This window comes from Agelaius phoeniceus, chromosome 1, assembly GCF_051311805.1.
Source record: "Agelaius phoeniceus isolate bAgePho1 chromosome 1, bAgePho1.hap1, whole genome shotgun sequence".
NCBI classification, from domain to species: domain Eukaryota; kingdom Metazoa; phylum Chordata; class Aves; order Passeriformes; family Icteridae; genus Agelaius; species Agelaius phoeniceus.
In genome coordinates, this window is record NC_135265.1 from 113,800,687 (window position 1) to 113,823,304 (window position 22,618).

General features: G+C 38.0%; 1 protein-coding gene across 7 annotated transcripts in view; it reads right to left on the minus strand.

Moving 5' to 3' along the window:
* Nucleotides 1-22,618, minus strand: part of ST18 (ST18 C2H2C-type zinc finger transcription factor) — a 168,931-nt gene that overhangs the window by 20,935 nt on the left and 125,378 nt on the right. For all 7 annotated transcript variants that reach the window (XM_077185492.1, XM_077185522.1, XM_054633878.2 and 4 more), the window contains 6 exons: nt 21,880-22,014; nt 20,036-20,126; nt 18,436-18,540; nt 17,105-17,310; nt 13,662-13,873; nt 4,933-5,178 (listed from right to left, as the gene is read on the minus strand). In XM_077185492.1, coding sequence (XP_077041607.1) covers nt 4,933-5,178; nt 13,662-13,873; nt 17,105-17,310; nt 18,436-18,540; nt 20,036-20,126; nt 21,880-22,014 — 995 coding nt within the window. The remainder of the gene's footprint in view (nt 1-4,932; nt 5,179-13,661; nt 13,874-17,104; nt 17,311-18,435; nt 18,541-20,035; nt 20,127-21,879; nt 22,015-22,618) is intronic.

Sequence of the window (22,618 nt, forward strand, 5' to 3'; positions counted from 1 at the left end):
AAGGCATTTTGGAAACTTGGAATCCTGGTAGGAAATGGAATTTTTGTTTTCTGAAAAATCTTCTTTTATAATTTCAAAATAACTTGGTTTCTACTGTTTTGAGACTTAATGCTTTCAATCATTATTGTCTTTATGAAAGATAAGTATTTTCTTTCTGGAGGGTTGCTCAGTAGCTATTTTATCATTCAAGAATTCTCCAAAGTTTATAGCATCAATTATCAGACCTCTATGAATCCCTTTTTGGACTTCGCGTTGGTTTTGTAATTCCATTCCGATACTCAGGTGTTTCCCAGAGATTACCATCTGTAGGAGCAGAAACTGCTGCCCATGGTTGAGAGGGAATGGTCCCAGCCTCTGCTAAACTCACAGTGCTGGTGCCATGGATGCTCTGGGCTTGTGCAGCTGACAAATGTGCCAGGACAGAGGAGCAGGCTTGTCTGCAGAGCTGTTAACACAGAGTGCAGAGCTGAGTGGAATCTGGACTGAAAATGGAGTTTCTGCCTCCTGGGTCTTGTAAGCTCTGCAGGGGTGTTTCTTCTGATAAAGCTTCCATATGGTCCTCAATTCTGGCAGCTCATCTTTGCCTGTTTGGAGGCTGAATCCTCAATATGACTTTCTTCTGCATTCTGCTGCTGGCTACCTACTGCCTACTGTAACTCACACTTCACATACATATAGAAATGATGCCATAATATTGCTGTATCAATTACTACTGATTTTTTCAACCACATTTGTGGGGTTAATTTGTTTGAGAATAATCTAATCTGATACAAATATAGAAAGCAAAAATACATATATTCAGCTCTACTAAGCACTCACAGTAATTAATGAGTAATTATTTTAAATAAATAGAAAAACCCTCATATATTTCAGGCTTGGGGAGTTATATTTCTAAAGGAGAACTTCAGATAAGGAGCAACAGAGAAAATTAGCAACTACAGAAGGTCTTGATGTTAGTGAAGAAATAATAATTGATTGAAAGTCTTCCAAACATGGAAACTAAAATGCTAAAATGCAAAAGTGGAAAAATGGATGTCAGCTTTGTTCAAGATCCAAGAAACATCAATGATATTTTTCCGAACTTGGGTTAAATCTTGTTCCCAGTGGTATATAGGGGTAATTTTGGCAGTGGCGTGTAGGGGTGATTTTGCCATGGGTATTTGAATTCCTGACTACTTCTAGCCACAAGTTCTGATCTACCTCTCTTACAAACACATAAGTGCAAGCAGGGATCATCACTGGTACGAGTTATTGTAAAACTGAAAGTTCCCCAAGGAAACAACCCAAAAATGCTAATACACTGTTGCCAGCTAGAAGGGATCAGATGTCAAAATAACTTTAAAAAACACAGATAAAATGGTTTCCACTTAATTTAATGGAGGTTAAAGAAGGGTGGTTTATCAGTTTCCTGTCTAACAAGTAACTCTGCCAGGCTACATCTGCATCACTGAACTGATGTGTGCTTCTAAAAATTTAAAGCATGCCTTGCCTGGATCCTGTGTATCTAAACCAGCCATACATCAGCCTCTTCCACTTCTTCTGAGGGCAGCCTGCAGTAGGGGGTGCTGAAAAGGACCCTCTAGCACTCCACTGTGATCCTGATCTGGGTCATGTACCTCAGGATGCACCTGCAGCACACCAGAATTGCCATAACTGTTTGTGCTGCAGGCTATGTTAATCTTTTCATATGTGTAACTTATATATGTGTAACTTGTCTTCTTTGTTTTAAATAAAAGATATTCTGATCTTTCGCTGGTGATGGATCAGAAACTTTGTGTGTGAGTGTGTGTGTGAGTTATTCATCATGTCACTGCCTGATACCTGCTGCACAGAGCAGACTGATGGAGAATTATTTGTATCCAAGGCTTGACAAAACACTACAGTATTGCAGTTCACAGCTTCATTTCACAGAGTTATTTAATAAAAACAAGACTTCATGGTGAAGACTGACAGGAGTACACCTATAGCCGCCATTATAACTGATATAGAGGGTTTAGAATTGCAGTATTTTAATTTTCTATCTTTAAATAATTAGGTTTTTTTCAAAATTTTAATGGTGAATTTCCTGAATTGAGCTATTAAGATTTCTAATTTTTTTTTAAATAAAGCTATTCACACACATACATACAGAAACAACAACAATTTTATACAGTTTTTTTCCTAGTATATTTCCCAGGAGTAAGGGAGATATATAGACGTTTAAATGGGTGACTTTTTAGTCACCTTTAGTAATTTTCTTAGTTCCTTGAGGGATACTTGGTGTTATTCAAGCAACATAAATTCTTCATATGTGTAGAAGCTGCAAAATCAGGACAGTGCAAAGGAAATGCAGGCAAAGGAATACTGAAACTCTGCCTTTCTAGAACCTTACGTCACTACATGTGGCCCAAAAGGGGTTGCATCTGTCTGAAACACAGAAGGTCAGAAATAAAGAACAAATACTTTTTGATCCGCTGCACTTAAGACTAAAAGTAGACCATCGCGTCTTGGCTTGTGTGCTCCTCCAGCTCTTTATCTTTAGAAGGAGAGATAATCCTTTGGGAAAACACCTTTAGCACTTCTCTCTTTCTGTTATGTCGGGTGATGATCATCACAGCTAGTCAAACCCAACTGTATGTATAATTTTTCCTTTTCCATTTGAATGGATTTATAGTTGAATGCTATTAAAATCTAAAGAATTTCAGACTAAAAGAAAAATCAGAACCATCCCAATTGGTCCAAGCACTACTATTTCCTGTAAAGAGCATGTGTGTATTCATGCATGCACACTACTGAAAGAAAGCAAGCAATGATTCTCCATTAATGTACAGATGGAAGTTTATATTGATTTCAGCAAAGACCAGAACATAATGGTAACATGAATAACAGATAATAGCATCTGGCACTTTTAACATTTTTAAGCCCTGAAATCTTTGGAGAACTGACAGTTGAACTAACTGACAGCTCTAGTTATTTCTCAGTGCTTTCCTTTTGGAGAGATTTTGAGCTTTTTCCAAATTCAGATTTTTTTTTTTAAGGGGGCATCTGGACAGGCTATTTTGCTGAGAGAGAGAGAGACAATATTTTCTGGAAATTACCACCAAAATTAAGCAACTGTTGTGCATATGAACCAGATAACAATGAATTAGAAATAGATATAATCAGTCATTTTCTTTGCATAAGGATAACTGCCAGTCTTTGATTTTGAAAACAGAGCCTCTGGCCCTGTCATCACTGGATGTATCAAGGCTCCCTGGGACACCAAAATCTCACAGCAGAGATCTGGGGCCAGATCTTCAATTAGGGACCAAAGGCACAGTGTCAAAGCAGCAAGTGCAAGGGGCACCAGTGCCTGAGTGCATTGGACCATTATGTCCTGTTGGGCAGTTTAGTTGCCTCCAATTCCCTGTGCTGGAAAGAGACAGGGAAACATCCAGACACCCATCCCAGCCTTGTGAAAGTCAGGCATGGATTGTGGGGGATGTGGAGGTGCTCCTGTCTTGGCTCTTCTGCTGAGCTGTGATGGCAGCAGGGAGGAGGACTGACATGACAGGTCCTCTGCCAAGTCTGTGACACCTCTTGATCCCAGCAGCAAGTCAGTCCTCCCAAAGCTGGATGTGCTTGCTCATCCTGCAGCATGAATGGGGAAGGGCCTGAGCCCTCAGCCTCCTGCTTCAGGTCAAACCCACTCCAAAACCCCAGGACATGAATTGTTCCGTCATTGGTGAGATAGAGACCATCACTAGCCCCAAAGAGGAGACTGCAAAGGGCTCAAGACAGCCCAGCCTCCAAGAAATACAAGCTTTTTCAGTGGACACATTGCAACCTTCTACCCAGTGCTGATAGATTTTTTTTCTCATGCAACTGAATTATCTTTAAATTCCAAGTTGTTTTTGGACTGGATGCCTTGATCCCCAAATCTCAGTTGTAAATAGCTTTACCCCATCAATGTTTTCTTGAAGCATCAGATTTGATATTTGGACAAAAGATAATTTCATATTAATATAATGATCAAATTCTTGATATATAAAACCAAACAAGGAGTAAGTAGTATAAAACCTTCCAACTAGGACATCTTTTAGTTTGCTTCTGAAAGCTGCAACATAGGCTTTTATCTAATCAGCCTTTTAAAGAGCTGGTGATCCCTTCCTGATTTAAGAGAAATGAAAGTAGTCCACATCCTGAAAATCAGGCTCATGAGAAAAAAAAAAAATCAAATTTGCCATAAGTAGACGAATAAGACAGAAAGGCCATAGTAGACTATGCTGCCTTGTTTTCAAGATAGGATAAACAGACATGAAAGAGCAAAACAGAAACAAAACCAAAATTAAGACAACTATTGCTTTGGAAGTGACACTCTAGAAGATTGATGACATAAGTAGCAAGTTAGAGATATAAGACTCAGTGGCAGAAATTTATAGCAGGATGTAAAATAAAAAGTTTTTCAGTGAAAGAATATTACTGACAAGGTTTTAAGTGTGAGTTTAAATGCTTAGATAGCAAGTTGTCTAGAAGTCTAGAGAGTTGGTATGAAAAAATTGTCTTTTGTTTCAGCATGAAAAAGCTCTCTTTGTTGAATTTTATTTGTTGGGATTATTTTTGTTTTGTTTTTCCTTTTTCCCCTGGTGATTGCTAGTCCATTTGGGTGTTTGTGTTACAAGACTGAGCCATTAGGAACAAAATTTAAAAAGCAGACTCTAATGATGGTAACCTTTGTTTCCCTTACCTTAGAGACCTACAGACATTAGCAAGTAGGCTCTGAAAGCAAGATTTTCCAAAGTGAGTAGCAGGATTTTTTTTATATCCCATCCAAGAGACCATTAAAACCAGATCAATGCCCACAAGCCTCTACCTGTGGAAACTGATTCCCTTTAAACTGTACAAGATGGTCATAAAGACTATCATATGGTCTCTCATGCAAGGGAAAAAGTTACTCAGAAATTGAAAAAATACCTCTTTTTCTTCTTCTTTCCTGCCATGGGTCTTGCTGTAGTTGATTGGTGTATCCCAGCCTTCCTGTTCACAAAGTGCCTGGTAGAAGGCTGCATTTACCAGGATGCTACTTGCTTTGAAAGGAGAAGAGGAGGGAGTGGGAAGTGCTGTGCTGGAAGAAGTGAGAGGCATAACTTTGTCTTGGCTTCGATTCTTTTTCATGCTCAAATCCAGTGTGCCATTTTCATCCACTTCTATCTCAGCTCCCTGACATGCAACAGGAAATAGAGACATGTTTAGATATGGACGTGGTAAGGCTGTAAAATAACCATGTGGTGCTTTTAAAGGATAAATATAAATGCACGCTTTTATTTAAATTTATCTGAATCTAAACCCAGCTTTTCGATTTATGTCAGTTAATGTCCAACTCTTAGGCAGACTTAAGAGTAGCTTCAGTAATGGTATCCCTGCATCTCAGCTTAAACATAGTAAGTAGAATTTAAATAAGATGCCACTAAACCATAACCTATACACCCTAAATCTAGTTTTATTTAAAAAAAGTTTAGCTTTAAATCTTCTTGATCTTTTCACTCTTACAGAGAACTATGACCCCAATTCACAGTTAAAAGCATTAATGCATTGTTTAGGTCATCAACAGCATTACTATTACATATCCTCCCTTCCCCCCACACCCTGGAAACATTACAACATCTGCATCATGGCGGGGGAGAAGGAGGGGGAAAGAAATACATCTAAAAGTAGCACAGTAGGAGAAATTTTCACTGGGGTTTTCTACATCACTTGAAATAACCTACTGCCTTTATCATAATTTGACTAGGCCACTAAGGCACAGGTCTGCACTGAGACCACTAGACTGGGAGGTACAGGAGGATTTTGGGGAGGTTCTCCCTAATGGAGAAATTCTGCCTGAGTTAACAAACCCTTTGCTTCCTGGGGAGTACAGCAAAGAGCAGCCTCTAATTTCAGAGGTGTGTGTGCAGTCTGGGGAGAGACCCAACCTCTATTTCCAGTCTGGGAGAAGCTCTCCTGCTCGCAAAAAGGGGCAAATGCTGCTTGGCTGTACAAGAACAAAGGAAGGAAACATCACTGTTCTGCCTTATGCCATTTGATCACAGAAAAAAGAGGACAAACTCCTCTTCTTGCAATGGTAAAAAGCTGATGAAAGTGCAATTTACAAATGTAAGCAACAACAAATTTGCCTTTGTGCTATATATGCTACACTGCATATTGACATATTTTCTATATAGGGATGAATATAAGACTAGTTCTTGCTGTTGCCAACATTTGCTGAAGGCACCGAGGGAAAAAGATGAAATGTGGCTTCTGGAGGACTACTTAGTAGTCTAGTTCAGTGTTTTCCTGAATAATGTGGAAAACATTTGAAGACTATGGAGATAAATTGCCATATCAGAGATCTACACATAGACTACTGTAATTAACGCTGCTCATTGTCATCACTACTATTTTTAATTTGCATCACCACAAAGCTTGGATAACACTTGGGAATTTGGGGAAGATATGTTCTGTGCTATATAACTGTAGGAGACAGCTGTATAAACCCAGATTTCCTACCTTGAGTAATATAATGGGACACTCATGGTGTAAGTGAATCACCCAGATGTTGTGTTGTAAATAGAAAAGAGTCAGGTATGCCCGGGGGAAAGTTTGTCTGTCTTTCTTAGACTTCTTCCTCAGAAAGACATTGGCAGGAGGAGCCCCTTTCTTCCTCTGACCATTAAATATTCCTGGGGCATGATGATTAGTCAACCATCCAATTGCTAAAGATAGGGCAGTCAAACCTGTCCTTGCTTGAGATCTTAAGAGTTATGGTGAAACAGTGAGCTCTTCCCCTGTGCTGAAAGTGTGGCGTGGCCACACTGGCTGGACTGAGGGTGGAACTTCCTTAATGCAGCCTGGCCTTCTACCACTGCCAGTGATGACTAATTTAAAGGTAAAATGTGATTGATTAAATCTTCTGAATCAGAAGGAAAAGATTGGTGGTAGATGACAATTAAAGGCCTGACAACCTGTCTGCACTCAGCCAGCATGGCTCCCTTTTGCTTCCATGAGCCTGATGCAGATGCCCACCTAGTCGGAAGCACCAGCAAGCCATCTGCTTGTCCCTGGTTCAGAAACTCAGGCACCTCTTATGTTTGCTTCTCCCACACAGCCAAGTTCACATTTTCAATCACACAGCTTAAAGAGAGAGATGTTTTATTATATTTATGGGAAGTAAATACACTTCTAATATGTTCATACTAAGACGCTTTTGTTATATCTTTCTGCCCCTTTTTAGTAAATAGTTTAATCTCCTGTGATAGTTTTAAGCCCTGAATTTGACAGTGCAGCTTATCCTGGATAATAACTTAGTAACCACAACATCTTATGCCATCTGTATAATATCAAATACATTTTTATACCAGCATTAATAAACCTTAGTTACAAAAATCCAAGATATTAACTATATCAGTGCCAAGCACACACTCCAGGATCTGACAATACAGCTCTGCCATGATCGCCCAGTGTTTTTTGGCTTCGTAGTTGATATGTAACTATAGCAATGAAACAGAGCTACAGTAATCAAGTTTAATGACCAATGTAAAGTAAAATGCTAAATATTGTAGTTGCTGACATTTTTCATAATAAAAAAACTTGGGTTAAGTCTGCACAACCAACATTCACATAAAATTCCAGACCTCTGTGACAGATGGCTTAGGAAAGGAAGCCATGTGACTGGGCTGCAGTAGTTTTATAGTGCAAAACCCATAAATAGTGTAGATTCTCTCTACTGACAAAATATCAACTACTCAGAAGGCAACAGCAACAGCAAGAAGGACCAAAAACAATCAAGGTTTCCTTCTTAATACAACTTGACATAGAATAATATCAGAAAATCATTCTCTGAGAAAAAGATACCAATAGCCTCCACAAGGAGCTCTGACTGATAAGCTGAACATTTACTATCATGGATATTTAAAGCTTTCTCAACACTTGCCTGAAATTAATGTAGAAGTTGGGCTGTCCAACACATACCTAATTCCAATCAGGAAAGGCTGGGTAGTGTGTTTGTGAAGTAGTGTGCAGATGGGGTTTAAGTGAGCTCACAGATGCACACAACAATTAAATAAAGTCATGGGAAAAATATCCCCCTTTGCCCATTGCAGAACTGATCACAGGTTCACAGCATGGCTTTTTACTCAGAATGGTATAAAAGAGCTATTGCTTTGGTGCCTTCCTAGCAAACTCCAAATGGCAGAGCAAAAAGAGGGAAGTCAGAGTTATTGCTCCAGTTTACATTCCTACTCTGATCCCACCCTCCTCTCAATATGTCTCCTTTGCTTGCTTTACCACATTTATTTTTACATCAATTTTTAAATGGAACTAAAAAGACAAAAATGGCAAATGGGAAAAAATGTTAGAGCAGTGCTCTGACATGCTGACAGAAAATGGCATTTACTATGCTTAGCTCAAGCTTATAAAGGCTGTGTTCTCCTCAGTGAAGGCAAGATCTTATTACTGTTGACTCTAGTGCATGTGTGAACAGGCCTATATTTATCCATTTATCATGACATATTTAAAATACAGCTACTAAGACAATGTAAACTGTTCTGATAATTCCTTAAAACTGTAAGCAAAACAAAGATGAAAATGTATCTTTTGGCTTCCTAACTTATGGTTGTTTTAAGCTGTGTAAATCTTTGCAGTCTAATTTTGATCTTACTCTCATTTATATTTACACTGGTGTAAACCAGGAAAATACCCACTGAAACAATGAAGAAAAATCAATGAGCATGATAGGATACACACTGTAATTAAATTCAGGTTACTTCTTACCTACTACCTCATAAGTGACAGTCTAATCCCCCCACCTCACATTTTACAAGCAGCTGGTAAAAGGATTCCAGAAAAAAATTAAAGAAAAATGATGGGAACACATTTTCTTTATTCAAGTAGCTATTCAGTGAAAAGATAAGGTACAAACAGTAATTAATTAACAAAAATGAAGACTAATATAAATATGTAAAACAAAACAAAAAAAAGTCTCTATACTCCCCATCTGCTTTATACAATAAAGTCAATTTTTTTTTCAGCCTTATCTTATGACATAAATATTTTCTAGGACTTAATATTTTCTAGTACTTAATTAGGTCCTGTCTTTAGAACTGAATTACAACAACTAGGACAATAAAGGATGCTAGCCTTTTGTGTCAAATTTCTCCTCCATTTTTTTGTGTGTTTTTGGACCATCTGATCACTCATAACATTTAATACTCTCCAGTGTGTCTCCAGTAATGATTACAAGTTAAGCTTTATCTCAGCTGGATCAGAAAGAGTAAATTATTGTGTCTGCATGTATCTTATTTCAAACCTGTGACATCAGGGACATTGTGCCATGACATATAAGAGAATTCATGGTTTCTTTGGTTGGTATCAGCCATCGAACTTAATGCTAAGCAAGTCCAAAGGAACAACATGATCAGTGATTTTGCATTCCCCCAGCAGTTCAGTCTGGTTTGGAAAGCTCAAAAGAGCTCTTAAGTTCTGGTACTGGGAGTAAATGAGACTCCTATCTTGCCGTGTGAATGATATTCTTGATACAAGTCCATCCCAAATGGTACAATCTTTCCTATTCCCAGCCAACAAAACACATGCACCAGGTCCTCAATTCTTCACACTTAAATTTAGGCAACTGAGTACTTCTGCAGAAAATGAAAATATTAATTTGGGTCAAAATGAGAAAACTTGTAACAGCCCAACAACATCTGAGACAAAAATGGAGTCACAATTTAAGCCCCAAGCAGTTCACAAATTAAAAAAAGCCAGCCAAGAAGGTACTTAGAGAGCAATATGCACAGCAGTATTACAGGATGGTACCTAGTGATACTCTTGGATGATTTTTCATCCTGTATTTAGGCTTTAAGGTATTTGGAGTAAAGTACTGCCTGACAAACATGCTGAGTGCTAACTACAGTTTTTAAATAATTGATGCAATTTTCACTGTCATCAGTATCCAAGAACGGAGAGATGACACAATTTTGTTCAAAACTAGAATTTAAACTTTAAACATTTTTAGCAAGTATGATTTTATTTTTGTATTTTTTTTGTTGTTGTTTTATTTAAAGGCATAGTGTGCATATGCCATTTTGTCTAAACAGGTGGGAAAAACACCAAAACAGTCAACAAAATGTTTGGCAAGCAGTAGTGATGAGGATACAGATAAACTATTGCCTGCAGCTACCTCACTGAGACATGTGTGGTGAGAACTGTAAACAGGGGAGATCCCTGGAAGTTATGATGATGTGGATTCTTACACAGAACTAGAAACTGCAGGCTAAGCCTCCTAGGGGAACCATTATGCTGACTTCTGTGGGAGCTGAATGAAGCTACACAAACTGCAAATCAAGTACAACCAGGAGACTTGCTTGGGATACTGACTGCATGAGAATTGCCTGGTTGGGATTATATTCAGGGGAAAAGTTTACATACAGCAGCACGAGGCTGTATGGCTCAGACAGTGCAACATTAATGTGGTATTAATTATTTTGATAATTATTTCGTCAAAGTATCTGATGATCTTACTATTTTGTGTGCAACTGATGCATAATTCATAGATAAGGTTTAAGATTCGTTTTACTACTCATTTCAGAATAAATGTATTTTTTTTAATGGCTTATTTTTTAAATTATTTTTTTTAAACTTGGGATATTTGTCAGATCACCTTGAACATAAGGTGTTTAGAAGTTTTTCTCTCTAGTGGAACTGTTAATATGAAATGTGACTTCTCTATCCTTGCTACACTTCTCTTTCTCTTCTGTTGCCTTGGACTCTCCCTTTTGAACTGATATATAGAGAATGAGAAATACATATTTGAATATCAATTAAATTATTGAAATTTGGAACTATGCTAGAAAATACATTTACTTTTTCATTTAAATTTTATCTGTATATACAGGAAAGGAGTGAATATTCAGGGTAAACCATCTGACTTTCTAGGAGAGGGACAATGCTTTGGGGGTCAAGAAATCAAATTTAAGAGACAAAAAGAAAGAGAGATACTTGGGAACACACTTGTGCTAAAAAGCATTTTGTTGTTTTCCCCACTTGTTTAAGCAAGGCAACATATGCATGCCTTGAGAAAATGCAAGAAAATGCCACTGACTTGAAATGTTTGAACTTTAAGTTCTGCTTTTAAAACTTACAAGCACAATATTTTTACGTCTCTGACAATTGTGCTACTGGCAAAATATTTCCAGCAAGCCTGAGAATTCTTCTGCAGTCTCACATATCCTTGTACTACCACCACATAGCCTCCCATCTGTAAGGAACCAAGGACTGGACTGCTGCAAGGGTGCCTGATGCTCAAACACCTTTACAAGTCAGGAGCTTTGATCTGCTAAAGTATGGACAATGCTAAACAGGTTTTCTTAGAAAAAGGAATAAAAGGGTGTTTCAAGGGGCAGGGCTGAGACACTTGATACTATGGGGCTCTGAACACAGAGTTATATTTAGTTATTTTCAAATGTGTTGAATGTGTGTGCTGTCGAGTAGAAAAAGGGAATATTTAACTCTGTAGTAATATGTTGCATTATTTGAGTAGTTCAAACACAGATAAAGTCTCAAGAGAGGCTTTTTAATAATCTAAAAATTTGTAAGATATTCTAGCAATTAAATATTTATATTTTTGGCCACCACCAGCCACAAAACAATTCAGAAACACTGATAAATAGTATTTTATTTTTTCATATTTTAAAATTAAAAAGTGTCTTCATTGAGGAGAATCTGGCAACTCAATTCACAAATTTTTGGTTTGAATCCTGTATGATCAAGGTAATAAATATCCAAAACCATATAAAAATGTGTTTGTGTACTTTTGGACTCCAAATCTGTTTGGGGCTTACTTGTCTGTATTTTGGCCAGAAGCTAATTCTGATTCTTCTGTCAGATGTTTTGTAGCAGTATGCCCTCCAGAAAGTCTGGCAAAAGTGGAGGCAGGCAGATAGCAAGGTAGGCAGGTGATTTTCTTTCAGGCTGGATTCCTGGCTGTGAAAAAGGAGTCAGCTATGTGCCCCAAGTGCCCCTCTGTATCATTACTGTTATGTTCACTTCCATTCAATCCTTCCCCATGATTTGGCAACTGTGAAGCAGGTACATAGGAGAAAATCTTTGGGTTATGCCTAGTCCCTTTACTGCTCTTCTCTGGCAACAAAGGTCTATTGCTGAGGTCAGCCAAAGGCTGCTGCAGCAATTTAATCCAACCATTGGCATCAGTTTTCATTTCCCTACTAGAAGAAGTCTCTATTAAAGACTGATAGAAGGTTTTTTTGCAGCAGATATCAAGGATGGATTTGTCATTAGGAGAAGTTCTATAAGGAGTCTTTGGAACAGATAGTGAGTAACAGGGACTACCTGTGACCACTCTAAAAAAGTTTACCCTGTGGCAGCTCCCAATGTTGATTTTAATGTCCAAAACTTCACACACAGTAGAAATCAAAAGCAGCAAAGCAGGAGATACCACTCTGCAAAGACACAAGCCTCAGAATACCTGACAAGGTGTTATGCTGGTGGCAAAATTAATGGTTCCACTCAAAAAATAATAGCTAACCTCCTAGCAGTGGTGAATAAACCCTCAACCAAAATGTAGATGAACAGCTGTGGAAGACACACCTAGCCAGAATGAGCCTTGTGAGGCTCAGATAACAGAGGGATAAGGTGGAGTGACACTGACTTGCAGAAAAACAGATCATCTGTCTTTTGAAGAAGCACACCTGCTATGCTGTGTTTTGACAAGTGCACCTCTTTTCACTCCCCAGTGACTTCTCCTTAAGTTCTTGTAATGACTCTTTCTTATCTACAAAGAGCTTTCAAAAGTTTCATTGCAGTGGAACATGTGTGACTTTAATGTAAATAATAAACAACAGTGCTCCCACACCACTGTCATCAGAAGAAAATCTTGTCTATTTTCATCAGCATTATAACACTATGTAATGGCACAGAAAATAAGGCTTACAGCTCACACAGCACCATTTGTAAATCATAAAGATCTGTGAGGAAATGCAGAGCAGAAAACAAAACACGAAAGCCACACAAACATCTACAAAATTAGGCAGCTTTCCATTATGACAGACTTGCCCAAATTATCTATCTCCAAACGCAGTGGGCCTGATTCTCCACTCTTGCCAGCAGAAAGGGGAATGTTACCAAAGTCAGTTGTTATTCCCCCCTCTGCACCTTGCCAAACTGTTAGGGGCTCCAAACACAACAGACTCCATAGGTAGTTCTGTTCTATTGCTAGCAAAATATCTCCTTGATTAATCATATGATCTTTATTTTTTTTTTTTTAAGTCAGTCTCCAAAATGATCACTAATGGCAGGTTTCAGAGGGAGAAAAATTCCCTCTTAAAACAGATCTTACTCATTATCCACCACAGATTGTTGTTGGATTTCAAATAACCTTTTCCTTTTTTCCTCCCAGAAGACTCCCCCCTTGTAATTAGGGCTCAATTATGAAAAGAATTAACAACATAATTCCTGCTATTTATTTAGTTTTATCAGAACTGGTCACTGCATTACTGATTTTTTTTTATTTTTTTTTCTCTCTGCCTCTCTTCAAAAGAGCATGCAAACAGAAGCCTCCTTTTGGGGGATTTAATGCAGTCACTAACATGAAAGACAGTTTATTCGCACAGTTCAGTAGCTAGCACACCCTCCAGGTTCTTGGACTACCCTACCTTGGCAGACAGACTCTGTGGTTTGTTGGAGAGGATCTCTGCTGCTTCCCTGCAGCGGGTGGAAAGGTTCAGGATAGCAGCAGCTGCTGCTATGTGGGTGTCTTCACTACATTGACCGTAGCTATAAGAGTTGGCATGGCAAGGGCTCTGTGTGTGGGCGCTAGCACTAGGCAGTCGATTAGAAAATTTCACTGGATTTGAAAAATGCTTTGCTGTTGAAGAGAGATTTGATTAGCAATTGCATGTATGAAATTTTTCCCGTTAAATAGTTTCGCTTCTCAGACTACAATTTCATACATAAAAAAAAAAATATATATATTCAAAGATTACATTTTAAAACAATCAATTTGCTATTGCCAGTAAGGGCTTACAGTAAAAATGGCTTCAGAAACACAGTAATTTAATATTTTTTTTTGAGAAATAAACATCTGTCAACAAACCTTCTGAGATTTTTTACTCATATTTTACTTATCCTTAACTCAGGCATTAAAAACAATGATGTCAAAGGAAAGACTGAGCAAGCATTAGTGTGGTATCCATCGTGATTTGACCACCCCAATGGAAAAATGCAATTATAAATGTACTCTAATGAAGGCTTCTTCTTGGAGCTCTATTGTGCAAAAAAAAAATCAACAGTGACTTGTCCAGTCTTAGCTAAAACAACACTGCTTACTCTACTTAGATGAATAAGTCTGTTACCTAAATAGCTTTGTTTATGTGACTAAGGAGAACAAAACGAGGCTCTTGAATGAAGCAGAGAAATCAGATAAAAACATTACCTGTAAGGAACATTCAGTAATAAGTCTTTTGTGGAAATATTTACAAATTTAAGTCTACCCTTTAATCAATTAAAAAAATAATGAGCATACATATGATCTTGGTTTACGGTCTTTTGTTGGCTATATTTGGAATAATACACAGATTTATTAGGCACAGGGACGTCAGTTGAAAATTAAGTACTAACAGGTGAACAGAAAAGCACTTTCACAGACAAAAGTGGTGTGTGTGGTTCCTTGTTTTCTTCATCAGTAGCATTTACTCTAAAACAGTTCGAGAGAACTCTGCTCTCTCTTCTGGATTTTGGAGCTTGAAATGGCATAAACTGTTGCAGGGAGAGCACAGCACCATGATTTCAGCTCTAAAGAAGCAATAATCACTTCTTTTGTCTGCAGCCCTCACAGTGTCCTACAAAGATAAACTAAGCAAAATCCAATTTCTCAGCCTACACCCAGATACATCAAGAACATTTCTGCATATGGCCATCTGCTCATTCCCTAAAGATCTGAGCCCCAAGGCTCTGGATGCCTTTGGATGTAGAGCTTTGGCTGAGTGCTTTCTAATGCTAAGGCATAGGAGGACTCATCTTCCCTCAAACTTGGGATGCTCTGAAAGAAATGCTGGTTTATGTGCTTTGACTGTAGCTGAATGGTATATTCTATTTCTCTAAGCACTAGAGGCATCTCAGTAGAGCAATACATGAAAGCCTCATGATCCAGTCCTCCCGTTCTCGAGTGGAAATTAAAAGGGATTTATCTACCCTGCTGTAAGCACAGCACTGTAGCACAAACAAGACTGTCTACATTTTTAGCACTTACTACAAGGAGATTTAAATTGTGTTTAAAGACCAGAAAGCACATTTTTCATTACCTATCCTAAAAAAAAAACAAACAAAAAAACCCCAAAAAAACCCCAACCAGCCAGCCAACAACAACAACAACAACAACAAAAAAACACCCACAGCTGTAAAGGGTGTGTGTTTTGTAAAAAAAACCAGCAAAACAACCACATTTAAAAGTGCAGAATCCACAGAGGGCTAATGATGGGCTTTTGTCTGGCTGCATATTTACATAGGACTCTGAACCCATCACTGCATCATCAGCTTCTTATTGCCAACTTTTGTATACCTGAAGAGTTAAATCACTCACCAGCTCTTTTGCTTTCACCTTTCCATTAAAATAATAGCTGCACATTGCAATCTTTGCAAGAACAACAGGCTGTAAACTTCAGCTCTGATATACTTCATACATAAATTGCATATATATGTATTTGCATTTGTATAAAAACATTTCAATCATTTTTTTCCTTGAAATGAACCTGTGAAATAGACATACATCTGTGCAAAGAGACAGCTAAGAGGGAATATTCAATTTTACAAACAAAATTGGAAAATCTGCCACCCAAGAAGCTGGCAATGCATATATTTGCTTTCATTTAAGCAAGCCTATTTTCCAGGTCAGATAAATATCTACTTTTCATTTGCAATTTTAAATAGAGTATTTGTATATATACACACAAAACCCAGATACCTACAAACGTATATGTGTGTTTTTGTGTACTCAGACATGTACACAAATAAATATAAAAATATACAAAATTTTATAAATATATAAAAGATATATAAAATTTTATAGTATTAGATGCACATTATATTATAATTAACATATATAAATTTATTCATTAACAAATTTTTTTTTGCTTTTCTGTTCACCTTACTAGGAATGTTTTTCTTTGTTGGAGTAAGTGGGACAAAATTTATTTTCCTATTTTATTTTCTTTTTTGTCATTAACAAAAGAAAAGCCAATTAAAAAGTCTTTTTTTTCACATTGTTCTGGTTCTGTTTTCTTCTGAACCCAGTCTTGGTGGAATGAAACATTTGTTTTCCATTTCTCTCACGGGAACAGAATTATTTGTTTATTTAAACTAAAGAATATTTTATAATGGTCAATTCAACGGCAGAACCTTGCCAATATTTCCTGTGCAGATTCTGAAGAGCACTTGCAATAAACTTTCAGTGTTTGCACTGTGGTATCTCTTTTTTACAGAGTAGTGCCTCAGAAAATTTGTAAATGATGCAAGAAGAGGAATCTTGCTAACAATTGGGTGCATTGGATATGACTGCACTAGGTGTATGATTTCGTACAGAAATATGAGGTAGCAAAGCAAATTTACCCCAGGCCTGGAATTAATGTAGCTGGGGCACATGCTCATCTAGGAGGAATAATACCTGTAAAGATTCACATAAGTGGTACCTCCAATATCTTTAAAATTTAACTTGGATTTCTCAGTAGTACAGTTCATTACACCTTGTGCAGACACATTTCATGGGACTTGTCTTCTATCCCATAATGATATCTCAACTTAATCAAGGAAGAAGGTAACAGGTAATACATGAAACATTCCTTTTTACTCCTTTTTTCCACTGATAACTGCTTTTAAAAGAAGCATCAAAAAAGTAAACTTTGTAGTGATGATATTTAGTGTTTCAAAACTCTATATTTCACAAATTAGTGATTCTAGTTAACATTCTAGACAGACGTGATTAAAGACAGTTTCTACAGACCTTTTTAGAATTCTAGAAGTTTGAAAGCAGAACAAGCAAAAAGGAAAAAAAATCATTGATATTATGCCCCTTTTTCAAGAGAAAATTGGATTTTGAGCTTACATTCAAGAAACTGAGGTGTTTTTCGACCTTGTGTCACAGGTGCTGTTGTGCGTTTGCCAAAGACTTGTGCATCAAAACTGGCATAATCAAATGGGACTTTCCCAAACTTCTCCTGTTCTTTCCCCAGGGTGCCTCTGGAGGAAGTGACTGGCTGTGAAGCTCTGTAACTGAACTGGGATAGCTCAGACTGCTTTGCTAAATTTGTCCTGCAGAGAAGAGGAAAAGAATGAAGGAGAAAGATGAGAATGTCTTTAAATAACCTTGTCTTGAAAAATAGGATATGATTGCATCTCATAATCCCAAAAGTGTGCTATTATCACATACAAAACTTATTGGTGGGCATATACAAGAAATAAACAACATAAACGTGGCAGCTGACGAGTAGTCTAAAAGTACCTTGACTACTTCACAAGCTAAAAGATGGGGACATTAAAAATTGCAGTATTCTTTAATAGCAGTTTGGGCTACTTACAAGGAAGTTACTGACTTACTGCTAGATTGCCACTTCCTTTAGTTCTGAAAATTTGTCTGGATTTTTTTTCTAGCTGTTAGTTTTTTTGGATCAGTATTGTTCTCACTTTACTGTGAATGAGTATGGTATAAATATAATAGAAGATGATCTGAAATAATTGCTTGTGCTGTTTGGGAAGAACGAATGATTTATGGTGTGTTATTCCATTTAGTTAATGTTCAGTAACTACTTGTCTTTAGTAATTTCCTTAGGACTTTTCATATGTAGAGTTAAGGCACGTGCAGTTGGCAGACACATGGACATAATATTCTGTAATGGCTCTGAAGGAACCATTAGAGCTGATCATGTCAATAATCCACAAATTAAAGTGTCCCCAAATAGACCTGAATATAATAGGTTGTAATGGTCGTGGTGCCAATGATGTGCAAATTACGCGTGTCTGTAGGGTCCATATAACTCAGACAAAATACAATTGCACTAAAAAGTGTTTCTCCTTTTTGATGTCATTGTATAAAATATAAATTAAAGTAATTAAACCAATAAACTAAAAATAAAGAAATTTCTATGAATTGTTCTGATCAGGTTACTTGTTTGGAAGTAATATTTAATAGGATATATTTGATTGCTTATCCAAAGATACGCCTCTCATCTTTAATGTCAGCCTCGTGCACAAGAACCAACAGAAAAATGGTGGTGTATTTTCAGAATCAGATAGTTTTGCAGAGCCTCATTTTGGAAAACTGGGTAACCACTGAAGCCAAAATCTGAAGTGGGTGAAAGATCTGAGGATCAATCAACAGAGTTTGTGCATAAATAAGAGTTTGTTTGTTTGGAGAAACTGGTTTGTGAGGGCTCCTACCTGTGAGTCTGATCATGGCACTGCCCAGCTTTTGGAGACTCGAGCTGGTTCTTTTCCTGGGACATTGCCAACTTTTCAGCTGCAGCAATTGGACAACCAGAAAGGCTGTTGAAAAGCAAAGGTGAAGAACAGAAACAACAAGAAAAATACATTGAAATTAATTATTGTGCAAAGGAGATCTGTGCTGTTTTTCTGTGGAAACCAGTGACTTTGATAGTCTGTGCACTTAAGGGAACTGCTGCTGCTATAGCCCAGATTCATCTGTTTTTCAATCCTTAATGCAAAACTGTGAAATCTGTGTATTTTAGGTGATATATCTGGAAACTGAATCATGTAGGAGTTTTCCACAGTTCAGCTTTGATGTTTTGTGTCTGGCAAGTCACTAGTAAATTTTTTGACAAATGACATTTACTTTATCAGCTAAACCATGCATATAAGCCTCCTGCTGATTAAAAGGAAAGTGAATTTGGGAAAAAACCCAGGGATATATGAGAGACTGTTACCAAAGAATGCATTTTATCATTTTGAGTTGTGCTAGCTTATATTTTCCTGTTTGTTTTATTAGATTAGAACATGTTTTCTTATCCTATTCATGGGTTGCTCATGATACAGCTGATGTGCTTCAAAGATGACTAGGGATTTAAAACAGGAAAAACAAAGGAAAAATATCTGCTTGGCCTTATATATTCTTGTAGACAAGCTTTTCATATGTCTGATAAAGACTGACTTACTAATTTTAGTATTAAGAGTATGATAAACCTTAATTTTGGTGCAGTAACAAATCAATCAATAAACAAAAAAACCCAAAATCTCACAGAAATTCAGATCAACAAAGAGAGTTGGTTTTGAAATTCTTATGTCCCAAGTTTGATTTTAAGATTGACATTATATTTTCCCAGAAGCAGTATGATGGAATATACTGCTTCCAGAAGATAGCAGTACTGACAAGAGCTGTGCTGACAGCAGTGGCTTGCTGGAGACAGAGAGTGGATCTCTGCCTCACCTGCAGTCCAGCTGTGATTCCCCAGCTGCCTGTCTGGAAGTCTTTTCTCAATTTTACTTTCTCCCTGCAGGCAGCATGCTAAACAGACAGGAGTGTTCCAGGCAGGAAGATGGTATTCCTGAGGGTAATAATAAGTGGAGCTTTTAAACAGATTTCAAAATAGTACACTTAAAATTTTCAGGTTTGCTAAAAGGGAATGTGCCCTGATTGGAAGTTCCTGTCTACAGCTAGCATGTAGTGGTGCAAAATAAATGGGTTTTGGTTTCCATTGGGTTTTCCAGTTGTAGCAATAATAATGTATTTTTTCACTCCTTCCCCTTGTACATGATGATTTTTCAATGTGAGGACTGTGATGAAATTGTAGCTTTAAATCTCATCTATGAAAATACTAGTGGAATTTGCCATCCTCTGTGCTGCAGCCATTTTTTATGTAATGGAATTAAACACAATTATTTGGTTATAAATAATACAGGCTGCCCTTGCAGTTCACAGACACTCTTCAGTGTAGTGCATAGCATCTAATTCCAAGATGTGCCTATCAATTCACTCCCGAGTACGTGTTAGGTTTTAAGTGGAACAGGAATTTTTCTGGTCTACCTTCGGTGTGTGTTGCGATTGCTGTTGACATGTCCTCTTCCAGTGCATCCTGGGGTGGGACACTTTAGAACATTTTCATGCATGGCAAGAACTAAACAGAAATTAAAAAAAAAAAGTTGATAATAAAATGCATCAATTAAAACCACATATCTTTAAAAAAAACAAACGTATCCTCTTTGAACTCAGATTCTCAATTCTTTCACATTTTTATCACAAAAGAATAGGGGAAGCAAAAGACCTACAACAACACAGTGACCATGGTGCCTCCAGCATAAACCAGTTTACTTCTATGTTACTGTGGTGGGGCTTCCCACATGCACAGAATTCTTTTTACAGACTTCAAAAGAACATAAGTGGAAGTCAGCAAAATGTTAAATCATGAAGCCCTTGATATACCACTAACACTGGAAAAGGCAGGTGACAGAAGAGCCCTGGGCCACACAGTCCATGTTCCATGGGGCTGCAGTCCCTCTCTGTCCCAGGGAAGGAAAGCTCTCAAGTACAGGAAGGCTGTTTATACATTTTATCAGATATTTGACTATGTCCCTTTGAACATTACACCTTCTGGTCATCTGAGCTGTGCTGAAACTGCCTTGGACCAAACAGTAATAGTTCCAAGCATCAGCTTACACTCTCAGCAGCAGTTACAAAGTCTTGCCTGTACATTTCTAATGCCCTTGGATATGGATGACCTTTGCTAAAACTGTCAGATATGTCTATGTTAAACATAAAACATCTTACAGTGTTTCACAAAAGCTGGCTGTTCATTCCACGGGTTTGTTCTGCCAGGAACCAAATTCTAACTTCTTCTTTTTATTTTTTCTTTTTTTTTTTTTTTTTCCCATTAGGACAGAGCACATCTAATTGGAAGTATGATAATTAACAAGGACTCGTTAATTTTAAGTTTTTAGGAAGTTAATGTTGCTAAGGACTTCCAAATGCAGCCTGCTTAATTCAGCAGATGTTTCCATGAATACAGTTTAGTACCAGATTTAAAAAAGGGGAGAGCTACAGTTAGGAAGAGGATTTTGGTAAAGTGCAAATATCATTTTAATTTGTTGTTATGCATACCACCACAAAGAACAATCTGACTAACTAGGTTGTTTAAATGAGTAGTTTCACATTAAGTTTTTGGCTTACTATAAAGCATTTCATTGCATCATGTTGCAGGATAACACACACACACACACACACACACATACACACAAGCCAATGTAATCAGAGCAGCAGTCAGAAATAAGCAGGGAAATTCAGGCTAGACTGGGCATAAAAGGGTTAGTGTGATACTGTCACAAGACAGGGACCTGCTGTGGACCAGCACTGGGATGTACTGATGGAAATAACCTTTTTGAGCTCAGCAGTAAGGGGGATGCTAAAAACATCTCTGCATAAGCATGCCCAGGCCTCTCATCTGTTGGCAGTAAGAGCCAGCAGCCTCCGTGCGCTGCTGCGGCAAACGAGGCCTCGGCTCCGGAACAAGCAGGAGATGTCTGTGCCTTAGCAAAGGTGTGAGTGAGCAACATCTTGAAGATTCATGGGACTGCAGCATGCAGGTCTGCTGGCAGCATGGGGATAGGCTCTCTGATCTTGTTCTTCCCAGGCTACCTAAGGAGCCTGCTGCTGTTTGTAAGGATGCTGCTGAGGAGCACTTGAGCTGCATGAGTGTAGGAAACAGGGCTGTGCTATGAGCTAGGGAGCAAAGAAGGGGTGATGGCTTCTTTCCCAGTCTCATCCTGCTATCTCATGCAGAAAAAAGGGGATTCTTCTCCAGCATAAGCACATACTACCCACAATACTGAGACAGATCCAGTTGTTATTCTGGGCTCCAGGGTGGTGATACTCACTTTCTAGTGGCACTCTAACTTTATGTGGACAGCCTGAGAGACTGCGGTGGTGAGGGTACAGCCCAGTCACGTGCCCTGTGCCATCACATCCTGGGATGGGGCATTTGGTTTCTCTCTTTTCAGGCCTGGGTGAATCTGCAGAGAAAGCAGATAAAGATTTTGTTTGGGTTTAGCCCCTGTCTCTGCTCAGCTGAGTGATCCTAGCTGTATGATATTCTCTATTTTATACTTCAGATTTAATTCCTGTCCAAAGTTTTAACAGGGATGTATGCAACTGAAACATCACTTCAGGTTTCCACAGTGTCCTTTAAACAATTCTTTCCCGCTCCCATTATGCCATTTATGTGCTAAATTATATAGCTTTAGGATTGCAGTATCATTTATTCCATTCAGAACCTCAAACAGGACAGAAGCCACAATCCAATAAGCCAGAAAACTGGCAGCATGAGCCAACAGCAAGATCTATAAAGGAATAAATAAAAAAAGGAGAAACAATCTTTTGCTCTGTTAATGTCAGACTCCAGGAAGCTGGGACAACCAAATAAAAGCTGAGGTGTGAAACAAATAAACAAACAAACAAAAAGCATTTCAACCAGAAGCCATTCCTTAAATATCACAGATCTCTAGGCTGTAGGTTCTTTGTTAGGAAACTGAATACATGCCACTTTACATTTGAGAGGCAAGGCAAGCAGCTCCCTCTGGTACACATGGCAGTGCTGCTTTGTGGAGCAGCCCACAA